This window comes from Oncorhynchus mykiss, chromosome 30 (assembly GCF_057628025.1).
Source record: "Oncorhynchus mykiss isolate SJ-2025 chromosome 30, ASM5762802v1, whole genome shotgun sequence".
Classification (NCBI taxonomy): Eukaryota; Metazoa; Chordata; class Actinopteri; order Salmoniformes; family Salmonidae; genus Oncorhynchus; species Oncorhynchus mykiss.
Genome location: NC_143051.1, coordinates 19,373,949 through 19,394,034, shown reverse-complemented (window position 1 = coordinate 19,394,034; position 20,086 = coordinate 19,373,949). Strand labels below are relative to the sequence as shown.

The following is a 20,086-nucleotide window of genomic DNA, read 5'->3' as shown; positions in this document are numbered from 1 at the left end:
GTAGTTACCAGTTTGTTGAACAGGAACGGTGTCTGATGTCATGGCTGACACGTTCCTTTGAGACTGACAGTGTGCCTGAGAGTTTACCTGGGGTGTAAAGCAGAACATCCACTGCCTGGGGGCTAGTCAGGCCCAGAGAAGGGTTGATCTTGTGTTTCAGGGTCTCTGACGTGGATTTAGGTACCATCAGCGGGACTGTTCAGGATAGAGAGAAAGCTCAGAGGTCAAAGTTTGAAATGAATAAAAAAAAATCTCCTGAGAAACAAGACTTATAAACATGCGCTTTCTGTAAAGTTATTCATTTCAATGATCTAAAATGTTGTGGATTTTTTGGTATGATCTCATGTTTTTCCAGTGTCTTTTTGTCATGTAAAAATATCAACTTTGGGAGACACAAGCTGCTTAAACCTAATTCATAGCTCCACAAATATCTCAGTTGCCATACCTTCCAGTTTCATTCTGTCAAAGTGTGCCAGCTTGGTTGCAGCAAAAATGGCCTTTTGTGACTGCAGACAGCCAACCACTGCATCCATCAACAGGGCGTTGGTCAGAGCCTGCTGCATATACTGGGGGTCCTGAGAGAGCGAGGAAGAGGGAGAGAGAGTAGGAGAGGAAGAGCGAGAAACAATGCAGATTTGAGATTCTATTCATATGTATATGAATTATGATGAACGTCACACATTCTATGCTCCAGATGTGCAAGAGTCTGTTTCCCATGACATCATGCTGACGTCAACATGAAAAAGAGAAGAGGAATAGAAAGCAAAATATCTCTAGGGCCAGTAGTTTGTAACCAGACCAACTGGCTCTTACGGTAACTCCATGGCATCTGAACCATGTGTTGAAGGAGGCTAGCCTGGTGCCAGATCTGTTGGTGCGGTCTTACCAACTCCTTGTCTAGTGTAGTTATTGTCATGCCACGACAGCACAAAAAGATCCGGAGCTAGGCTAGCTGGAGGCAGCAGGGGATGAGGCCTTAATTAAAGAGAAAGCCAGAACTTAACCCTGGGAAATGCGGTCTTTCCAGTGATAACAGAGAAGACGACAATACATGAAGTGAGATGGGCCGGGGGCCAGCAGCGTCCATGTTGTTTCATGCAGTTTAATAGGGGAAACTGAAGGCTGGAGAGTGGTGCAGACTTTGGACTGGCTGAACAATAGAGCCAAGCCCATATGAAACTCCATAGCTCCCCCTCTTACATGGAATGTCAACCACACCCACTGAGCTACAGTCCAATCTGCCAGAGAGGCCCAGGGTGGGATCAGGACAGAATGGTTTTAGTGCTAACGTTGGCCATCTGTGCTGCTAAAGAAAAACTCCCTTCATAGTGTAGCTACATACTGGCCATACATAGTCGTATGCAGAGCGGGATAGAGAGAGAAGCTTTTGTGGGAAGTAGTGAACGGGTGCACAATTCAGTCAAAAAAATTATATAAATTGACACGCACCCAGAGACAGATTAATACATTTTCCAATCACATTTTGACATACTACCTTGTGGTTGTCGGCCATCTTCCTTCCAGCCCACATCTCCTTGACCATGAGGTGCCAGAGGTCAACCTCTGACTTCAGGTTGACCTCGAACGTCTCCTTCCTCAGGGTGGTCTTGATCTTCAAAGACGGGATCCTCAGCAGTAGGAAGGGAGCAGAGGAGATCTTCACGTCCTGAGGTACAAGAGTCAACCGGTTATTCACTAGCCTGGTGCCAGATCTGTTTGTTCTGTATAGCAAACTCCTATGGTTGTAAAGACCACAGATCTGGGAGCAATTATTCACCTAACACCATCTTTGACATTCATATTTGTAATGTCATATTTGGTAAGACTTTGTACGATAGTACACATGTATAAGGCCTTATGAGTGTATTTATAGTGCCTTATGACATACTTACAGTGCACTGTAACACTTGCTATAAGCAATCATAACATGGATAGACCCAGGAAAATGTCCTGTTTCTCAATATGACAGTATATGAAATAGAGTGTTTTTAAAAAACAGATGTAGTTGTCTACATTAGCTGCATAGCAGAGCATAGATTACACATCTATAAGCACATCAAACACATTCATTTTATTGTATAGATTAATGCATGGATGGGCAACTTTGATGGGGGTGGGGGCCACAAAACATCTGAACTGCGTACCCATGCATACACCATGTTTTACAGCCAATTTCCTACAATTCTACACATTTTGCCTTACGATGGAGAGAAATGTTTGCCGTTTTTAATATGATATCTGAGTGAGACTGACTAACAAAATCAAATGCCCCCACCCCCCAGCCAGTAATTCAACCATGATTACTAAGTTTAGATAGCTAACATTTTTTAGATTGGTAGCGGCCAGCTGACATGGGCTAATTGAATGACTATCAGTGATTGACATCAAACTGTTGATGTACAACCAAATTTCGAAATTGCACCTTGTGTATTCTACTATTCTAACTTCCAACACTAAGTTGAGACCCCGACGGAGTGAATAAAACATTTTTTCATTATTGATTCGAGAGCCTTCAATGTTTTCACATATTGTAGTAATATCTATAAAAATATATAGTATCATGAATAATATACAGTATATCACAAAGTGTAGTAGTATCGTAGATCAATTAGGTCCTAACTCACCTCAATGTCTCTGAACTTGGTAACCTCCATGTACCCGGGTCGTCCTTCGGTCAGCAGGAACAGCCGTCTCTGTGTCATGGCGATCTTGCCCACGCCGTGGCTGGTCTTGACCGAAGAGGACAGCTTGAAGACACACTCATTAGCCTCCAAGTGCTCCAGGGCCGAGGCCGGCAGGGCCACTTCCTGAGCCTCGGCCTCAGTCTCCTTCCAGAAGGTGTAGAACACGCGGAATGTCTCCGGGTCCACCTGTTTCTGCTGGCCTGCAGGGAGCAGTCTACAGTCAGGGTTTTGCAACCATAGGGGCAGTTTACATTCACTGTAAACTGGGTGTGATTCAACTAGGTTTCTCATTCAAAACAATAATCAATGAGCTAGAATGGAAAGGTGACTAGCAGGGTTGGGGAAGGAGTTATAGTATTAGGAACCACATTAAACAGCCTTTTTTTGATTGGCTGGTGGAGCAAGTTCATGGTGTGTGGGTTTACTGGAGAAAAAGATTCACACAAAGCTCACTGGAAGTTAGGGCCGGGACCATAACAGTATAACAATATTTTTTCCATGGCAAAATTGAAAACACGAAGCAGACTAAACTCTTTAAAAACCTGCTGTATGTAAAATATTGTGTTCTATAGCTTGGAAAATAAATAAATGTGACTCTGGACGACAACATAATGATGTTTGTTTCCAACATTAGAGCTGTTTTTCTAAAGATGTTAAATCCGCTTCATGTTTTGTTTCGATACTGATATTGTCCCTGGCCCTACTGGACGTGCACAGTATGACTCCTATGTAAAGTGAAACGTGAGGCACTTTAACACACTTCCATGAGGCTACTCACAGTCCAATAGACCATTGTAAAATAAGAGTCCTGTAACAGTCAATTGAACACATAGGACAAATAGTATTTGTCCTTCAAAACAAAGAAAGAAAATATTACCTAGACGTCAGCCATGAATGCTATGTGAGGTGTTTGAAGCAACACTAATGTTAAAAGCAAACACTTCTCAGATTTAAGACCCGAGGGGATAGTTGATTAAGCAGAACACACACAGGCCAAAGCAACACACACACACCAAGATAGGAGTTGGGCACAGCACAATCTGCAGGCAGTCAGGGTATAATGCTATGCTTACCCTCCAGATTGGAATCAAGGTAAAAGATAGACTGGGAAGAAGCCTTCACCGCAGAGCCACCACCACCACCATGCCAACCCAAGCTGCTCTTACAACATTCTGATCAGGTAAAGGATAAGAAATTAAGCAGATTCAATAGTCAGATGAATTAGCATGGCCATTCACACTACATGTAGTAAGGTATTAACACATCAATCACAGGGACTGGAGTGTTTACGGATTATAGGCCAAGTTTTATCAATTGGATTATGTTCATGAGTCCCATACAACAAGGGGCTACTGCAAAACTAACATAGAAGAAAACCTCCACCAAAAGAGACAACCCTCTCTCCTTTACTCTCACTCATTATTTCCCTCTTTCTAAGCTTGGTGTCTGTATTAGAGGTTGACCGATTAATCGGAATGGACGATTAATTAGGGCCAATTCCAAGTTTTTATAACAATTGGAAATCTGTATTTTTGGGTGCCGGTTTGCCGATTTTTTTTTATTGTTTTTTTGTTTTTATACTTTTATATAACTAGGCAAGACAGTTAACACATTCTTATTTTCAATGACGGTCTAGGAACGGTGGGTTAACTGCCTCTTTCAGGGGCAGAATGACAGATTTTCACCTTGTTAGCTCAGGGGATCCAATCTTGCAACCTTACAGTTAACTAGTCCAACACAATAACAACCTGCCTCTCTCTCGTTGCACTCCACAAGGAGACTGCCTGTTACGCGAATGCAGTAAGCCAAGGTAAATTTCTAGCTAGCATTAAACTTATCTTATAAAAAACGATCAATCATAATCACTAGTTAACTACACATGGTTGATGATATTACTAGATATTATCTAGCGTGTCCTGCGTTGCATAGAATCTGACTGAGCATACAAGTATCTGACTGAGCGGTGGTAGGCAGAAGCAGGCCCGTAAACATTCATTCAAACAGCACTTTGTGCGTTTTGACAGCAGCTCTTCGTTGTGCGTCAAGCATTGCACTGTTTAATACTTCAAGCCTATCAACTCCAGAGATGAGGCTGGTGTAACCGAAGTGAAATGGTTAGCTAGTTAGCGCGCGCTAATAGCGTTTCAAACGTCACTCGCTCTGAGCTTTCTAGTAGTTGTTCCCCTTGCTCTGCATGGGTAACGCTGCTTCAATGGTGGCTGTTGTCGTTGTGTTGCTGGTTCGAGCCCAGGGAGGAGCGAGGAGAGGGACGGAAGCTATACTGTTACACTGGCAATACTAAAGTGCCTATAAGAACATCCAATAGTCAAAGGTTAATGAAATACAAATGGTATAGAGGGAAATAGTCCTATAATTCCTATAATAACTACAACCTAAAACTTCTTACCTGGGAATATTGAAGACTCATGTTAAAAGTAACCACCAACTTTCATAGGTTCTCATGTTCTGAGCAAGGAACTGAAACGTTAGCTTTCTTACATAGCACATATTGCACTTTTACTTTCTTCTCCAACACTTTGTTTTTGCGTTATTTAAACCAAATTGAACATGTTTCATTATTTACTTGAGGCTAAATTGATTTTATTGATGTATTATATTAAGTTAAAATAAGTGTTCATTCAGTATTGTTGTAATTGTCATTATTACAAATAAATAAATAAAAAATTGGCCGATTACTCGGTATTGGCTTTTTTGGTCCTACCAATAATCGGTATCAGCGTTGAAAAATCATAATCAGTCGACCTCTAGTCTGTATGACTTCCTTACCCACAGTGAGAGCCTCAAACAGCCGGTGAATGGTCCCCTGGTCTTTGACAATCCCAGACTCCTGCACGTGCCTCACAAAGTCCTCCAACTGCATGTGCTTTTTCGGGAGTTGGAACCGCTTGACACCTTCATCGACATGGCGCGCCCGCTCCCTCTCATGGTCCCTCTTTACTCGACTAATCAGGTGTTTGATTTCGGGTCGGCGGTCAGCCAGTGCCTGTTCGCCCTCCTGTAGAGAGTCCACCAACGCGTTGACCAGCTCGCCAGGGAAGATGTCTGTGTCTGTCTTGTAGAGGTTCTGGAAGTCTTCTAGAGCATCCAGGCGTTTACCGGCCACGGTGTTGACGAAGCCCCTGAGGTAGTGATAGCGAGCCAGGAGAGAGGAGTCCCCGGAGGCCGCCCCGCTGATGGCCTTGCCCAGGAGGGTGATCATCTCCTGGTAGTAATTCTGGACGTAGTGGTAGGCCAGCGGAGGGGGGAACTCAGGAAGCTTGAAGAATCTCACGGGCCTCTGGGGAGACTTCATACCTATGGGGTTCCATCACAAAGGTTTCAAGAACTGAGGTCAGTGTTTCTCAGATTAAATCTATTCATACAGAAGAACCCTTAAAAGGGCCAATCAGCAATTGGAACAATAACAAAGGATTGTCCAGACCACAGTTTCGGTAAAAAGCTGAGGGATGGGGCTGGAGAAATGTTTGATCACTCTCAAATTCATAGATAGAGCTATGAATGCAAGGACCGACCATCCAAATAAAAAAATAAAAAAATCCACGGTATCCAAATTAAAGTTTTAACCATGTGGAGGCTATAGAGTGCTTGTTTACATGTATCTTATTTACAAACATTGGAGTAAAACAAGCTGATATTTTGGGTTCTGATGGGGTACACCAGTTAAACCAAGCTCATGAGGCATTTCTAAGTTATATCAGGGGTGTTGAATCCAGCCCTCAAGTGTTTTGAGTAAACCATTTTACCACATCCAAACTGTGTAGAATGATAATGGTTTCTTGACACTCCAGCTTGCTAATGAATCACTAGACAGTCAGGGAGCATTGCAAACTATTTTTATAATACATTTTCAGTGCGGCCCTCCGGACCTCGTTGAAGAACGATTGCGGTGACCCCCCTGAGTTAAATTCTTCGCCGGTCAATGGTAGTAGCATAGAGGAAGAGGCAAAACGGGAGGCTTTACTCCAGAATTCTGGTATGGAGGTCAATGATTGTAGAATTTGGTCAACAAAAAATAAATGTAATTGCTCATTTGCTACATGAGCCTTATCTGATCGAATAGAAGTTTCGCATTGGTTAGGTTGTTACAAATACACTAATATAAAAGTTGACGCACGACATTTCGCCAACTTTGGAAAACAACATAGGAGGTTGTGCCTGTTGTCATAGAGATAGATAGAGGACTCATAATGGATATAACTGCTTTAGCATGGTCATTGCCATTAAGGGCCTCCACCATTCCACCAAGTAGTACACTGGGTGGGGATTCCTAGAAGTTGGGAGAAATCAGCCAATTAATAAAATTGACAACGTTAAATAGCCCATGCCATCACAGACGCTATAATGGCACAGATACAAAGATGAGTCCTCTCTCTCTCTATGGCTTGTTGTTCACACGCGTAGCTGTCCACCTGAACCTACCGCTGTCCACCTGAACCTACCGCTGTCCACCTGAACCTACCGCTGTCCACCTGTATGTTCTTGAAGGAGGTCTGCCTGAGGGGCCCCACCAGAGACCCCCCACTCTCCCCCAGGTTGGGCAGGCTGGCCCCCAGCCTCTTGCTGAGCCGGCTCTCTGGGCTGGTGTATTTACGGGCCAACTCCTGCATGGTGGGCCGCCGCGGAGACTCTGTCATGGACCTCAGCCTGGGGAAGAGGCCAGAGTTGGAGGGTGAAGTTGCCTCTAGATGCTGATCTTGGGTCAGTTTAGCATTTCCCAACTAATGGTAAAGGGAAGCTGATCCTAGATCTGCACCTAGGGGAAATGTCACCCCGGAGCGAGGACAGACATCAGGTGAAAGGCTGTGCTTATACCAGGAAGGGAAGGACTCGGGATGTGCGTTTGAAGATACAGTACTGCAGTGTTTCCCAATCCTGGTCCTGGGGACCCAATGGGGTTTTTGTTTTTGCCGTAGCACTAACACACCTCTAAAGGGTGATGAGGAGTTGAATCAAGTTTGTTAGTGCTAGAATATTTGTTATTTTTTTAACCAAATTGAAATCCTATTGAATCCAATTCCATTTGCAAGGTTAAAATAAACTCGTACTAGTTTAAAGGTAAATATTTATGCTAAACTCTCATCTTCCCACTCACCTGTAAGCTTCTGTCCGAGTACTCAGCTCCATACGTGTGAATGCGTCCATCTTCCTGGTCAGACGATCCCGTAGGAATGAGTGGAAGATGTGTGTGTCCAACACCTGCAAAGACGACAAAATATACTGCATTCACTTTCAATTGGATCACATTCTGAACAGAAAATATTGCCCCAAATATTGTAGGTTAGAAGTCAACAGAGATTGACATCTCACTGGACAGACAGACCAGGATTTGTATCATACCTTCTTGTAAAATGGCTGGTCTGCTGGCTCTCTAGACCTAAGGAACTCTTCACTGTTGAAGACTCTGTGCTCATAGTTGAGGTGATCGTGGACTTCTCTGTCGTGGTGGTTGGGGTGTGGAGTATGGGGGGGTAATAATCACTAGATTAGCTTTCCTGTCCTGATATTTTACAGGATATTGCTGTGATTTTGCACAGGGAATTGCAATTGTATTGGTTGTAATAAAGCAAGATTTAATAGGATAACTAAGAGTGTTAGAATGTCACTATATCCTAAATAAACAATTTGATAATCAAAAGGCTTTGCTTGTGAGAGAAATAGGCATCTTTGGTCCAACCCAAAATGTATGACTAGATATGCTCAATGTGAGTCTCAATTATCAAAGTTACATAATTAAAGCATGTCAATTAGGTTATAATATTGTAACTATGTAATAATAAAATATACTGTACATGATTATTATAAGTCATAGTGAACGACGGTGAATAACAATATATATTTGATGCCTTTTGTCTCTTGCTAGGCAGTCATTGTAAATAAAGTAAAGAATTTGTTCTAAATTGACCTGCCCGGTAAAATAAAGGTCAAATACAATTTTATAAATGATGCTGACCTGAAAATGTTGACGATGAGTTCCAGAGTGATGTTCTGGATGTGTGTGTTGAGTTTGCTCTGCCACTGCTTCCTCTGGGCCCTCCTCGCATTCACCTCTGTACTGTCCCCCAGGTGACACACCTCCAGGTCATAGTGCACCTGGAGACCCTCCACCCTGCACCCACACCCACCCACCCAGACACACTTAATGGGGAGGGGTAACAAAACATGTTCTATTCCAATACTCGACTTGGTGAAATATTCTGAAAACATGTGGCACACTTATCTGCATAACATCCCTTCCCCTATTCATTACAATACACATTGTAATAAACTCAGCAAAAAAATAAACATCCCTTTTCCAGGACCCTGTCTTTTAAAGATAATTCATGAAAATCCAAATAACTACACAGATCTTCATTGTAAAGGGTTTAAACACTGTTTCTGATGCTTGTTCAATAAACCATAAACAATTCATTAAAATGCCATGTCCATACTCTGAGACGACTAAGACAGCGCTACAGGGAGACAGGACAGACAGCTGATCGCCTCGCAGTGGCAGACCATGTGTAACAACACCTACACAGGATCGGTAAAGCCGAACATCACATCTGTGGGACAGGTACAGGATAGCAACAACTGCCTGAATTACACTAGGATCGCACAATCCCTCCATCAGCGCTCAGACAGTCCGCAATCGACAGAGAGGCTGGACTGAGGGCTTGTAGGCCTGTTGTAAGGCAGGTCCTCACCAGACATCACCGGCAACACCGTCGCCAATGGGCACAAACCCACCGTCGATGGGCCAGACAGGCAAAAAGTGGTCTTCTCTGAGGAGTCGTGGTTTCGTCTCACCAGGGGTGATGGTCGGATTCACGTTTATCGTCGAAGGAATGAGCGTTACACCGTGGCCTGTACTCTGGAGCGGGATCAATTTGGAGGTGCAGGATCCATCATGGTCACAGCATCATCGGATTGAGCTTGTTGTCATTGCCGACAATCTCAACGCTGTGCGTTACAGGGAAGACATCCTCCTCCCTCAGGTGGTACCCTTCCTGCAGGCTCATCCTAACATGACCCTCCAGCATGACAATGCCACCAGCCATACTGCTTGTTCGGTGGGTGATTTCCTGCAAGACAGGAATGTCAGTGTTCTGCCATGGCCAGCGATGAGCCCGGATCTCAATCCCATTGAGCACGTCTGGGACCTGTTGGATCGGAGGGTGAGGGCTAGGGCCATTCCCGAGAAATGTCTGGGAACTTGCAGGTGCCTTGGTGGAAGAGTGAGGTAACATCTCACAACAAGAACTGGCAAATCTGGTGCAGTCCATGAGGAGGAGATGCACTGCATTACTTAATGCAGCTGGTGGCCACACCAGATACTGACTGTTACTTTTGATTTTGAAACCCCCTTTGGTCAGGGACACATTATTCAATTTCTGTTAGTCACATGTCTGTGGAACTTGTTGAATCTTATGCTCATAGAAATATTTACACATGTTAAATTTGCTGAAAATAAATGCAGTTGACAGTGAGAGGACGTTTCTTTTTTTGCCGAGTTTATCTTAGGACAGCAGACTAACTGTGAGTCTTGTCCTCTAGGTAAAATTCATTAGACACCAAACGAAAGAAAACAGACTGAAACGGAGAGGGACAATAAGAAAAAAAGTTTTGCAACGGCGAGCCCTAATGAACACTCCCCAGATGGTCTCCTATCCTACCGTGTTATAAAACATTCTGCGGCCGCCAGCGGGACATCGGGCAGGTCAATCCCATCAGACCAGGAAGACGACACGGTCCCATCATCAATATTAACCAGGATCAGATCATCCGTTTCCTGTCATGTAGGGAAAACACAGAAATCAACACAACACAACAATACACAACACTGCCCCTCTTAGAGAATACTGTGTGGCAGAGGAGAACAAATGATTAGGGACAAATCAAGTGGATAAGCTAAAATTAACTTGACTCTTAACGCCTGTACTTTATGTTAGTTAGGACATTGAACCACATGATCCTCTATACCGTGTAAGCAAGTGGAAACTGAAAATAAATTATACATCTTAATAAAGCATGATAAATATGGGTATTAAATAAGAAATAAATCACTGATGCCAGAAAAATTCAGATGAGAAGTGTAAACATTCTCCACTATGGTACGAGTGCTCCTTACCGCGGCTACCTCCTTGTAGTGGTGCAGGTGGCAGACCATGAGGTAAGGGAAGGTAAAAGAAAATGTACTTTATTGTCCATCAACTTACAGAAAACAGAAATGAGTCTTTATGCTCAACCCAACCCCCAGAGACACACACCTATGAGGGGCTGGGAAAATGAGTCAGCCACAGTGCAGTGCCCCTGGAGCAGTTCTAGGTGGTTAAGTGCCTTGCTCAAGACCCACTTCTCTAATCACTAGGCTACCTGCCGCCCCAGGCAGAGGTCACCACCACCACCACTTTAACCACCACCACCTTAACCACCACCACTTTAACCACCACCACTTTAACCACCACCACTTTAACCTCTGGGGTAGGGGGCAGTATTTTGACATCCGGATGAAAAGCGTGCCCAAAGTAAACTACCTGCTATTCAGGCCCAGAAGCTAGGATATGCATATAATTGGTAGATTTAGATAGAAACTTAAGAGTGTTTTCTAAAACTGTTAAAAAATTATGTCTGTGAGTATAACAGAACTGATATGGCAGGCGAAACCCCGAGGACAAACCCCCCCCCCCCCCCAAAATAAATAAATACATTCAGCCTACCACTATTTTCAATGGTTATCACTTTTATTATAAGTCCTCCCAGATTGCAGTTCCTAGGGCTTCCACTAGATGTCAACAGTCTTTAGAAAGAGTTTCAGGCTGAATTTTGGAAAAATGAGCCAGAAACTGTAGTTTTCTAGGTGGCTCCCATTTTGGCTGTAGTGTTTCCAAGCGCGTGGAAGAGAACGCGTTCTTTGGTATTTTTCTCAGGTAAAGACAATAACGATTCTCCGTCTTAAATTGTATAGTTTATTTACGTATTAGGGTACCTAAGGTTTGATTATAAACGTTGTTTGACTTGTTTGGAAAAGTTTATTAGTAACATTTGGGATTCATTTTGTATGCATTTTGATGGAGGGAAACTGGGTGGATTATTGACTGAAACACGCCAGCTAAACTGAGTTATTATGGATATAAAGAAGGACATTTTCGAACAAAAGGACCATTTGTGATGTAACTGGGACCCTTTGGAGTGCCAACAGAATAAGAAGATCAAAAGGTAAGGCATTTTTTATATTGCCATTTCTTTTTTTCGTGTTGCACCTGCCTGGTTGAAATATGGTTTTCATGCGTTTGTATGTGTGGCGCTGTCCGCATATAATCGCTTTTGCCTTAAAGCATTTCTGAAATCTGACACAGCGGCTGGACGAACAAGAAGTGAAGCTTTATTTTGATGTATTAAACTTGTGATTTTATGAAAGCTTTATTTTGATGTAATTTTATGAAAGTTAAATATTTATAATACTGTAGTTTGAATTTCGCGTTCTGCAATTCCACCGGATGTTGGCCAGGTGGGACGCTACTGTCCCACCTGCCCATAAGAAGTTAACCACCACCACTTTAACCATCATTATAGTGATAACTCACAGTAACCATCTCTATAACTATCACTATCGGATTACACCATTCTAGCATGGCCATGTAGTGAAAATCCATCCTTACCGCAGCCACCTCTTCATAGTGGTGCAGATGACAGCCCATGAGGTAGGCGGTGGGCGCCATGAGGAAGTCCAGCATCTGGCGTGAGAGGATGGGCACGAAAGGGTGCTGCCACACCAGGGGGTGGATGAAGAGCATCAGGCTCTCTGCCAGCAGGGTGAGCCGGGCCCAGTCACAGGACAACAGTACTACCCTCTGCTCTATCAACAGGCTGGTAATGATCTGAAGAGCAGAGGCACCAGCACATGCCCGCAGGCACACGGCTACATTGATATAGAGATATACACGTCTTTTACCAATCAAAACAGGTTTACAGAAACATTCTGTATATTTGCACATAATCCCATTTCCAGTCTTCCACAGTAGACTTTCTTTAACTGCATTGAAAGAACAGATTGTGTAGTGGGTTAGGCAGTTTAGTAGAAGTACAATCAGGCTGTGTGGGACAGCTATGTACTGTCTGTCCTCACTTGGAGGAGCTGTCGGGGTCTAAAGCACAGGAAAGGCAGATGGAGGTCCAGGTCAACAGCCGGACGGTCCTTATCCTCCCGGGAGGGAAGCCCAATCTGGAGAGGCCTGAGGTTAAAGACCTGGGACAGGACAGAGGAACAACATAGACCACCAACAACAGATATTATCCTGCTGGAACATTACCAACATAACACATGACAATAGAAGAGAGAAACATGATGTGGTCCTGTATGGCTCAGTTGGTAGAGCATGGCGCTAAATGGCATATAGTACAGTTTAATAATGCACGTATATCAAAGCGAGATGGAGAGAAAAACAGTTGGCTCACCACATGAAGTTGCCCAGGTGGGGGAATGGGCACCAGCGCCAGCTTGGCTGAAAACTCCTTCACCCTCTCCTCAAAGTCCCCCATCCAGCTGGGCTTGAGCTGGGTCAAGAGACTGGGAGGGACGCCGTTCAGTAAAAACATTAACATAAAAAGGTCAATAGGTGCCTAAGATGAGTAAACTGATCATTGACACATAATGATGGCCCAAGTCTGGCTGGATTTAGTTTGATATGTACTGTTTGGTATTCTCTTCCGGTATTTACTTGAACGAACACAAAGACCTAGAGGAGTAGGAGAACAGTGAATTGTTCTCACCATGACAGGCAGTCCCGGAGAGCGTTGTAGTAAGGATATTTAGAGATGACACAGATGCCGTATGCCGTGTAGAGACGGGACGACTTGGAGGACGACTTGGAGGACGACAGGTGGCCATTTTGGTGCCCAACATCCTGAAAAAAATGGGAAGCAAACAACCAATCAGTGACCAATGACCAGATGAGGATCTCTGGAATGGTGAAATTACTGTAGGTCTACTATGTCATGTGTCCTTCTAAACCAGGGGTGTCAAACTCATTCCATGGAAGGCCTAGTGTCTGCAGGTCTTTGGCTTTTCATTTCAATTAAGACCAAGACAACCAGGTGAGGAGAGTTCCTTACTAATTAGTGACCTTATTTCATCAATCAGGTACAAGGGAAGAGTGAAAACCCGCAGACACTCGGCCCTCCGTGGAATGAGTTTAACATGTGTTCTAAACAATAGACAGACAGGTAATACACATACCTGCATTTTTAGTGCAGGATGGCATTTATTGGGATGACTCATGTACTGGAGGCAGCTCTGCAGGGTAGTCACTAGCTGGCACAGCCACAAAGTCATTAAATCGGAATTTAAAACTTCTTTGGGATAGGGGGCAGCATTTTCACTTTTGGATGAATAGCGTGCCCAGAGTAAACTGCCTCCTACTCAGTCCCAGATGCTAATATATGCATATTATTATTAGTATTGGATAGAAAACACTCTGAAGTTTCTAAAACTGTTTGAATGATGTATGTGAGTATAACAGAACTCATATGGCAGGCAAACACCTGAGAAAAAAAATCCAAACAGGAAGTAGGAAATATGAGGTTTGTAATTTTTGAACTCAGCCCCTATCGAATACACAGTGGGAAATGGGTCATTTTGCACTTCCTAATGCTTCCATTAGATGTCAACACTCTTTAGAATGTTGTTTCAGGCTTCTACTGTGAAGGGGGGCCGAAAGAGAGGGGAATGAGTCAGAGGTCTGGCAGCAGCCTCGATCTCAGTCACGCGCATTCACATGAGGTAGCTCTCGTTTCATTGCTTTTCTACAGACAATGGAATTCTCCGGTTGTCACATTGAGCATTTATGATAAAAACATCCCAAAGATTGATTCTATACAAAGTTTGATCAGTTTCTACGACCAGTAATATAACTTTTTGAACTTTTCGTCCGACGTTCGGCTGGACCTGAACGTGCGTTTGGATTTGTTTACCAAACGCCCTAACAAAAGAAGCTATTTGTTCATAAATTATTAACTTTATCGAACAAATCAAACATTTGTTGTGGAACTGGGATTCCTGGGAGTGCATTCTGATGAAGATCATAGAAGGTAAGTGAATATTTATAATGCTATTTCTGACTTCTGTTGACTGCGCAACATGGCAGATTTTTCTTTTGGCTGGTTTGGGCTCTGAGCTCCGTACTCAGATTATTGCATGGTATGCTTTTTCGTAAAGTTTTTTTTAAATCTGACACAGCGGTTGCATTAAGGAGAAGTGTATCTAAAGTTCCATGCATAACACTTGAATTTTCATCAACATTATAATGAGTATTTCTGTGAATTGATGTGGTTCTCTGCAAAATCACTGCATGTTTTGGAACTACTAAACACAACACGCCAATGTAAAATGAGATTTTTGGATATAAATATGCACTTTATCGAACAAAACATACATGTATTGTGTAACATGAAGTCCTATGAGTGTCATCTGGTGAAGATCATCAAAAGGTTAGTGATTAATTTAATCTCCATTTGTGCTTTTTGTGACTCCTCACTTTGGCTGGAAAAATGGCTGGGTTTTTCTGTGACTTGGTGGTGACCTAACATAATCGTTTGTGGAGCTTTCGCTATAAAGCATTTTTTAAATCAGACACTGTGGCTGGATTAACAAGATTTGTATCTTTAAAATGGTGCCTAATACTTGTATGTTTGAGAAATTTGATTTATGAGATTTCTGTTGATTTGTATTTGGCACCCTGCAATTTCATTGGCTGTTGGCGAGGGGTTCCGCCAGCGGAACCAGTCCTAGACAGGTTAACCCTAACCACACTACTAACCTTATGTTGAGCCCTAACCTTAAACACATTTCTGTTGTTATGAATGTTCATGATATATTGCCAATTTTTACTTTGCAGCTAGCAAAGTGGAAATCTCTCAGCTCTGCATCCCAATAAATGTCAACCTGCATTTTAATTAGACTTCTAACTCAGAAGTGAACAGGAAAACCTGTCCATAAAAGGCTTCAGATGTCTATGTTTGTAATCAATCCATCTTTTGATTATCTAAACCTAGATAATATAGGCTACATACCCAGGGAATGTAACAGTAAGCCCCTTTGTTTAAACAATTTTCTTTCCAAGAATCCAAAGCATTCCAGTTGGCATGAATAAAGCTCAGCTGGTGAGCCGTCTCACCTGTATAGGCCTGTAGTACTGCACCACTACAGCATGTGTCCTGTTCCCAAAGACATCAGTAAACACCAGGTAATGGTACGAGTCTTCTCTCTGCTCGCTGGCTATCTGAAGACCACCTGGTCAATGGAAGAATACCGACAAGGTCTCATATAAGCATGACAAGAGGAATCACATCACTGCTTCATATACAGTTGTGTGTGATAATCAGAACATAGATAATCAACTCATAGTGTGTGTATTGTCCTAATTTGATGGATTTAATTTACTAGACAGGGATATCGTACAGTAATCAACATCTAAATACTAAAGGTATATGGGATTTAGCTAGACAGCTAGTTTTCATCCATCCTTGTCTAGCTATTTCACTATCATGATTCTAGTTTGAATCAAAACGGCGACTTCTCGACATCACGCTGTGTCACCTGGGAAGCAGAGTTGAGGCAGGGCGATGAGGTCCAGGTCCTTGGGGACACTGATGTCCTCTGTGGTGGTGCCGCCTCCTCCATCGCTACCCTTGGCTGTCTCTCCGTTAGCTATTCCAGCCCTCTCCTTCTTCTTCTTGATGAAGGAGCGCCTCCTCTGGACCCTGCTGAAGGCTGGGGTGTGACCATGGGTCTCGCTACTCACACTCTCCTTGGTCACAAAAGGTGGGGCGTGAACCTGTAGTACCTCTGCCCCCAACAGGGGAAGCTCTTTGATTTTGCCCTGTTGATGGGACTGGCAGGAAGTGGAAACATTTTCAATATGTAACATGCTGTACATACATATGATGTGTATAAGTATGTTTCTTACATTTACTTTAGTCATTTAGCAGAAGCTCTTATCCAGAGCCACTTACAGTAGGAATTTCTCGTTAAGGGACATGCTCAAGGACACCGGCAGATTTTTCACCTAGTCGGCTCAGGGATTCAAACCAGCAACCTTGCGGTTACTGGCCCAATGCTCTTAACCACTATTCCACAGTGTTCTTATTGATATGATATGGTGGTAGCCTAAGCCCACAATAACCAATGTGTTGCAAAAACAACAGTGTATGCCCCCACCATGTATCAGTCCATTGATTGAGTCAGCAGTACCTACCTGATGGACTTCCCTGAGTTTATCGTTGGCTGCTCCAACCACTACACAAGCCTCCAGCAGTCCAGAGGGAATATCTGCCATCAGAGCCTAGACAACAGCAGAGTCTAGACAACAGCAGAGCCGGCCAGATACCACAGAGTGTGTGTCTACCAAGCTGTCTGGTTACAGCATTGTCTTCTGTTTGGAGTCCAACAGGTGGCGTCACTCCTTCGTAACACTCCTCCTACACAACGTAAGATCAACCGAGTGTGGACAGAGTCACACCATCTGACGTGAAGCAATGGTGTCTGTCTAGAGTCCATACATCCAGACTAGAGTCAGAATGCTAGGCGTCCTGCTTCTTCCACCTCTTTCTTCACCTTCACAGGACACATCTGGACCAGAACCACCTAGAGGAAAGGCCCATCTCAGTAGAATCATCCAGACCATGACTTCAGGTCTAGGAAATGACAGACAGACATGAGTCAGTTAGGTTAGTCATTCTATAAGCCACTGAGATGCTTGCCTGCCGGCCTGGTAGTCGCTACACTCCCCCAAACACATTGTCGTCCCACCAGATGTTGGGGCCTGATCACTCAGGCAGATAACCACAAACATCCTAAAAATGTTTAAAATGCATCTGAAGCCCAGGGGAGAAAATCAAGAAACAGTTGTTACCGTAACTTGACAAAAGATTCATCTGAATGCCTAAACCTGATAGTTCCCGTAGATGCAAACCAGAACTGTTTAGAGTTTAACCTCAAACAACCCAAGAAAGTGTTTCCCAAACTCTGTCCTCAGGACCACATTTTGTTTTTTTCCCTAAGCACTACAGACCAGATTCAAGCTTGATGATTTAAATCAGCTGTGTAATGTTAGGGCAAAAAACTCAAACGTGCACCCCTTGGGTGCAAATAACCGACGTTACACATTCCTCTGCGGACGGCGTTCTGAAGCCTCAGATGGTGAATTACAATCTGTCTGCATTCTTCTGTCCACTTGAAGATGTCAGACTTATATAGCCTACATCAGTTATTCACACAGTGTACAAAATAGCGTTCCACAGGAATACTGGCCCATGTTGACTCCAATGCTTGGCTGGAGTTGGCTGGATGTCCTTTGGGTGGTGGACCATTTTTGATACTATCCTGTTGCCTAGTCCCCTTACCCCTACACATATCTACCACCATCACTCCAGTATCTCTGCACATGTAATCATTGTATTGGAACTGACAAATATTTCCTGTATATAGTATGCTTACTTTGTGTTACACTCAGTGTATGTCATAGGCTTGTATCAGTATTGATGCATAAGCATAGCTAGATCAGTTCTCAGTAAATCTTACTTACACACTGCTGCTGCTACTACTACTACTACAAATAGGGGCGGTGTCATGTAAAAAGCTCACAATCGATTATAACTGTGAGCATTTTCACGCTTATGACTGGCTGTGATTGTGATTTCAAAGACTGAAAAAGCTCAGCTTGAGAATTCTCATGCTTCTGCCACAGAGTTTCTAAACACAGAGGTGCAACATCACGAGACTTCCGGGAATGCTAGCGAAACAGACCAATAACATTGGCACGTGCTAATTTTCACGGCATGTGTTATAACGGTGAAAAAGCTCACAGTCAATCATAAAGCATCGATTATGAGCCATTTCACCTGTTGAGCTTTTCACATTACAAGCAGCATGTAGCCTGGAGTTTAGAGTGTTGGGCCAGTAACCGAAAGTTTGCTGTTTCGAAATACCGGAGCTGACAAGGTAAAGGAAAAAAACGAGCTCTATGTATATACAGTGGCTTGCGAAAGTATTCAACCCCCTTTGCATTTTTCCAATTTTGTTGCCTTACAACCTGGAATTAAAATAGATATTTTGGGGGTTTGTATCATTTGATTTACACAACATGCCTACCACTTTGAAGATGCAAAATATGTTTTATTGTGAAACAAACAAGAATTAAGACAAAAAAACAAACAAAAGAACTTGAGCGTGCAAAACTATTCACCCCCTCAAAGTCAATACTTTGTAGATCCACCTTTTGCAGCAATTACAGCTGCAAGTCTCTTGGGGTATGTCTCTATAAACTTGTCACATCTAGCCTCTGGGATTATGCCCATTCTTCAAGACAAAACTGGTCCAGCTCCTTCAAGTTGGAGCGTGTAATATATGAAAATGTAGCTAGCTAACGCTAGACAATATTACCTGTATACGTCGTCATGCATGATGGACCCGTCTCCCTGTCAGGAATGCCATACTACGGTTGCACTTAGTTTGAAGATGTAATCTGGAGACAGGTGTTTTCTCCATCTCTTTAGCTATCATACTCTAATTCCACTGACTTAAAAACTTGATCCTACAGAAAGTGGAGAGCAAAACGTATGCAGCTCCACTACACAATATTTATTTTTTTAATCCGGATTACCAACACAGACTGATGACTAACATTAGTTTAAATTGGCTCAATTAGGAAGAACAACAACTGTTCAGAATGACATATTCATGACTATTGATATTCACAGGGTTCCGCTTGTGTACAGCAACTTATTTCACCTTTATTTAACCAGGTAGGCCAGTTGAGAACAAGTTCTCATTTACAACTGCGACCTGGCCAAGATAAAGCAAAGCAGTGTGACACAAACAGAGTTACACATGGAATAAACAAACAGTCAATAATACAAGAGAAAGTCTATATACAGTGTGTGCAAATGAGGTAGGATAAGGGGGGTGAGGTAATAAATAGGCTATAGTGGCGAAATTATTATAGTATGGCAAATTAAACACTGGGGTGCAAAGGAGCAAAATAAGTAACCAATATGGTGATGAGGAAGATGGATGGGCTATTTATAGATTGGCTATGTACAGGTGCAGTGATCTGTGAGCTGCTCTGACAGCTGGTGCTTAAAACTAGTGAGGGAGATATGAGTCTCCAGCTTCAGTGATTTTTGCAATTCATTCCAGTCATTGGCAGCAGAGAACTGTAAGGAAAGGCGACCAAAGGAGGAATTGGCTTTGGAGGTGAGCAGTGAAATATACCTGCTGGAGCGCATGCTGTGGGTGGTTGCTGCTATGGTGACCAGTGAGCTGAGATAAGGCGGGGCTTTACCTAGCAACGACTTCTAGATGACCTGGAGCCAGTGGGTTTGGCGATGGATATGAAGCGAGGGCC

General features: G+C 43.2%; 1 protein-coding gene across 11 annotated transcripts in view; it reads right to left on the bottom strand.

Annotated features, from left to right (window-relative positions):
• Positions 1-20,086, bottom strand: part of LOC110488055 (DENN/MADD domain containing 3a) — a 50,467-nt gene that overhangs the window by 12,140 nt on the left and 18,241 nt on the right. For 3 of the 11 annotated variants that reach the window (XR_016493537.1, XM_090227694.1, XM_021560033.3), the window contains exons 2-19: positions 16,937-17,375; positions 16,279-16,573; positions 15,857-15,972; positions 13,455-13,588; positions 13,140-13,251; positions 12,811-12,930; positions 12,344-12,562; positions 10,358-10,473; positions 8,656-8,811; positions 8,043-8,139; positions 7,798-7,901; positions 7,165-7,349; positions 5,472-5,999; positions 3,758-3,856; positions 2,625-2,884; positions 1,496-1,666; positions 446-575; positions 88-195 (exon numbers count right to left, since the gene is read on the bottom strand). Coding sequence is in view for 9 of the 11 variants with exons in the window: in XM_090227694.1 (XP_090083820.1) it covers positions 88-195; positions 446-575; positions 1,496-1,666; positions 2,625-2,884; positions 3,758-3,856; positions 5,472-5,999; positions 7,165-7,349; positions 7,798-7,901; positions 8,043-8,139; positions 8,656-8,811; positions 10,358-10,473; positions 12,344-12,562; positions 12,811-12,930; positions 13,140-13,251; positions 13,455-13,588; positions 15,857-15,972; positions 16,279-16,573; positions 16,937-17,017 (3,031 nt within the window). In the remaining 2 variants the exon portion in view is untranslated. Of the gene's footprint in view, positions 1-87; positions 196-445; positions 576-1,495; positions 1,667-2,624; positions 2,885-3,757; positions 3,857-5,471; positions 6,000-7,124; positions 7,350-7,797; positions 7,902-8,042; positions 8,140-8,655; positions 8,812-10,357; positions 10,474-12,343; positions 12,604-12,810; positions 12,931-13,139; positions 13,252-13,454; positions 13,589-15,856; positions 15,973-16,278; positions 16,574-16,936; positions 17,376-20,086 lie in introns of those variants that run through there. The other 8 variants (XR_016493538.1, XM_090227697.1, XM_021560035.3 and 5 more) reach the window with 6 other exon arrangements.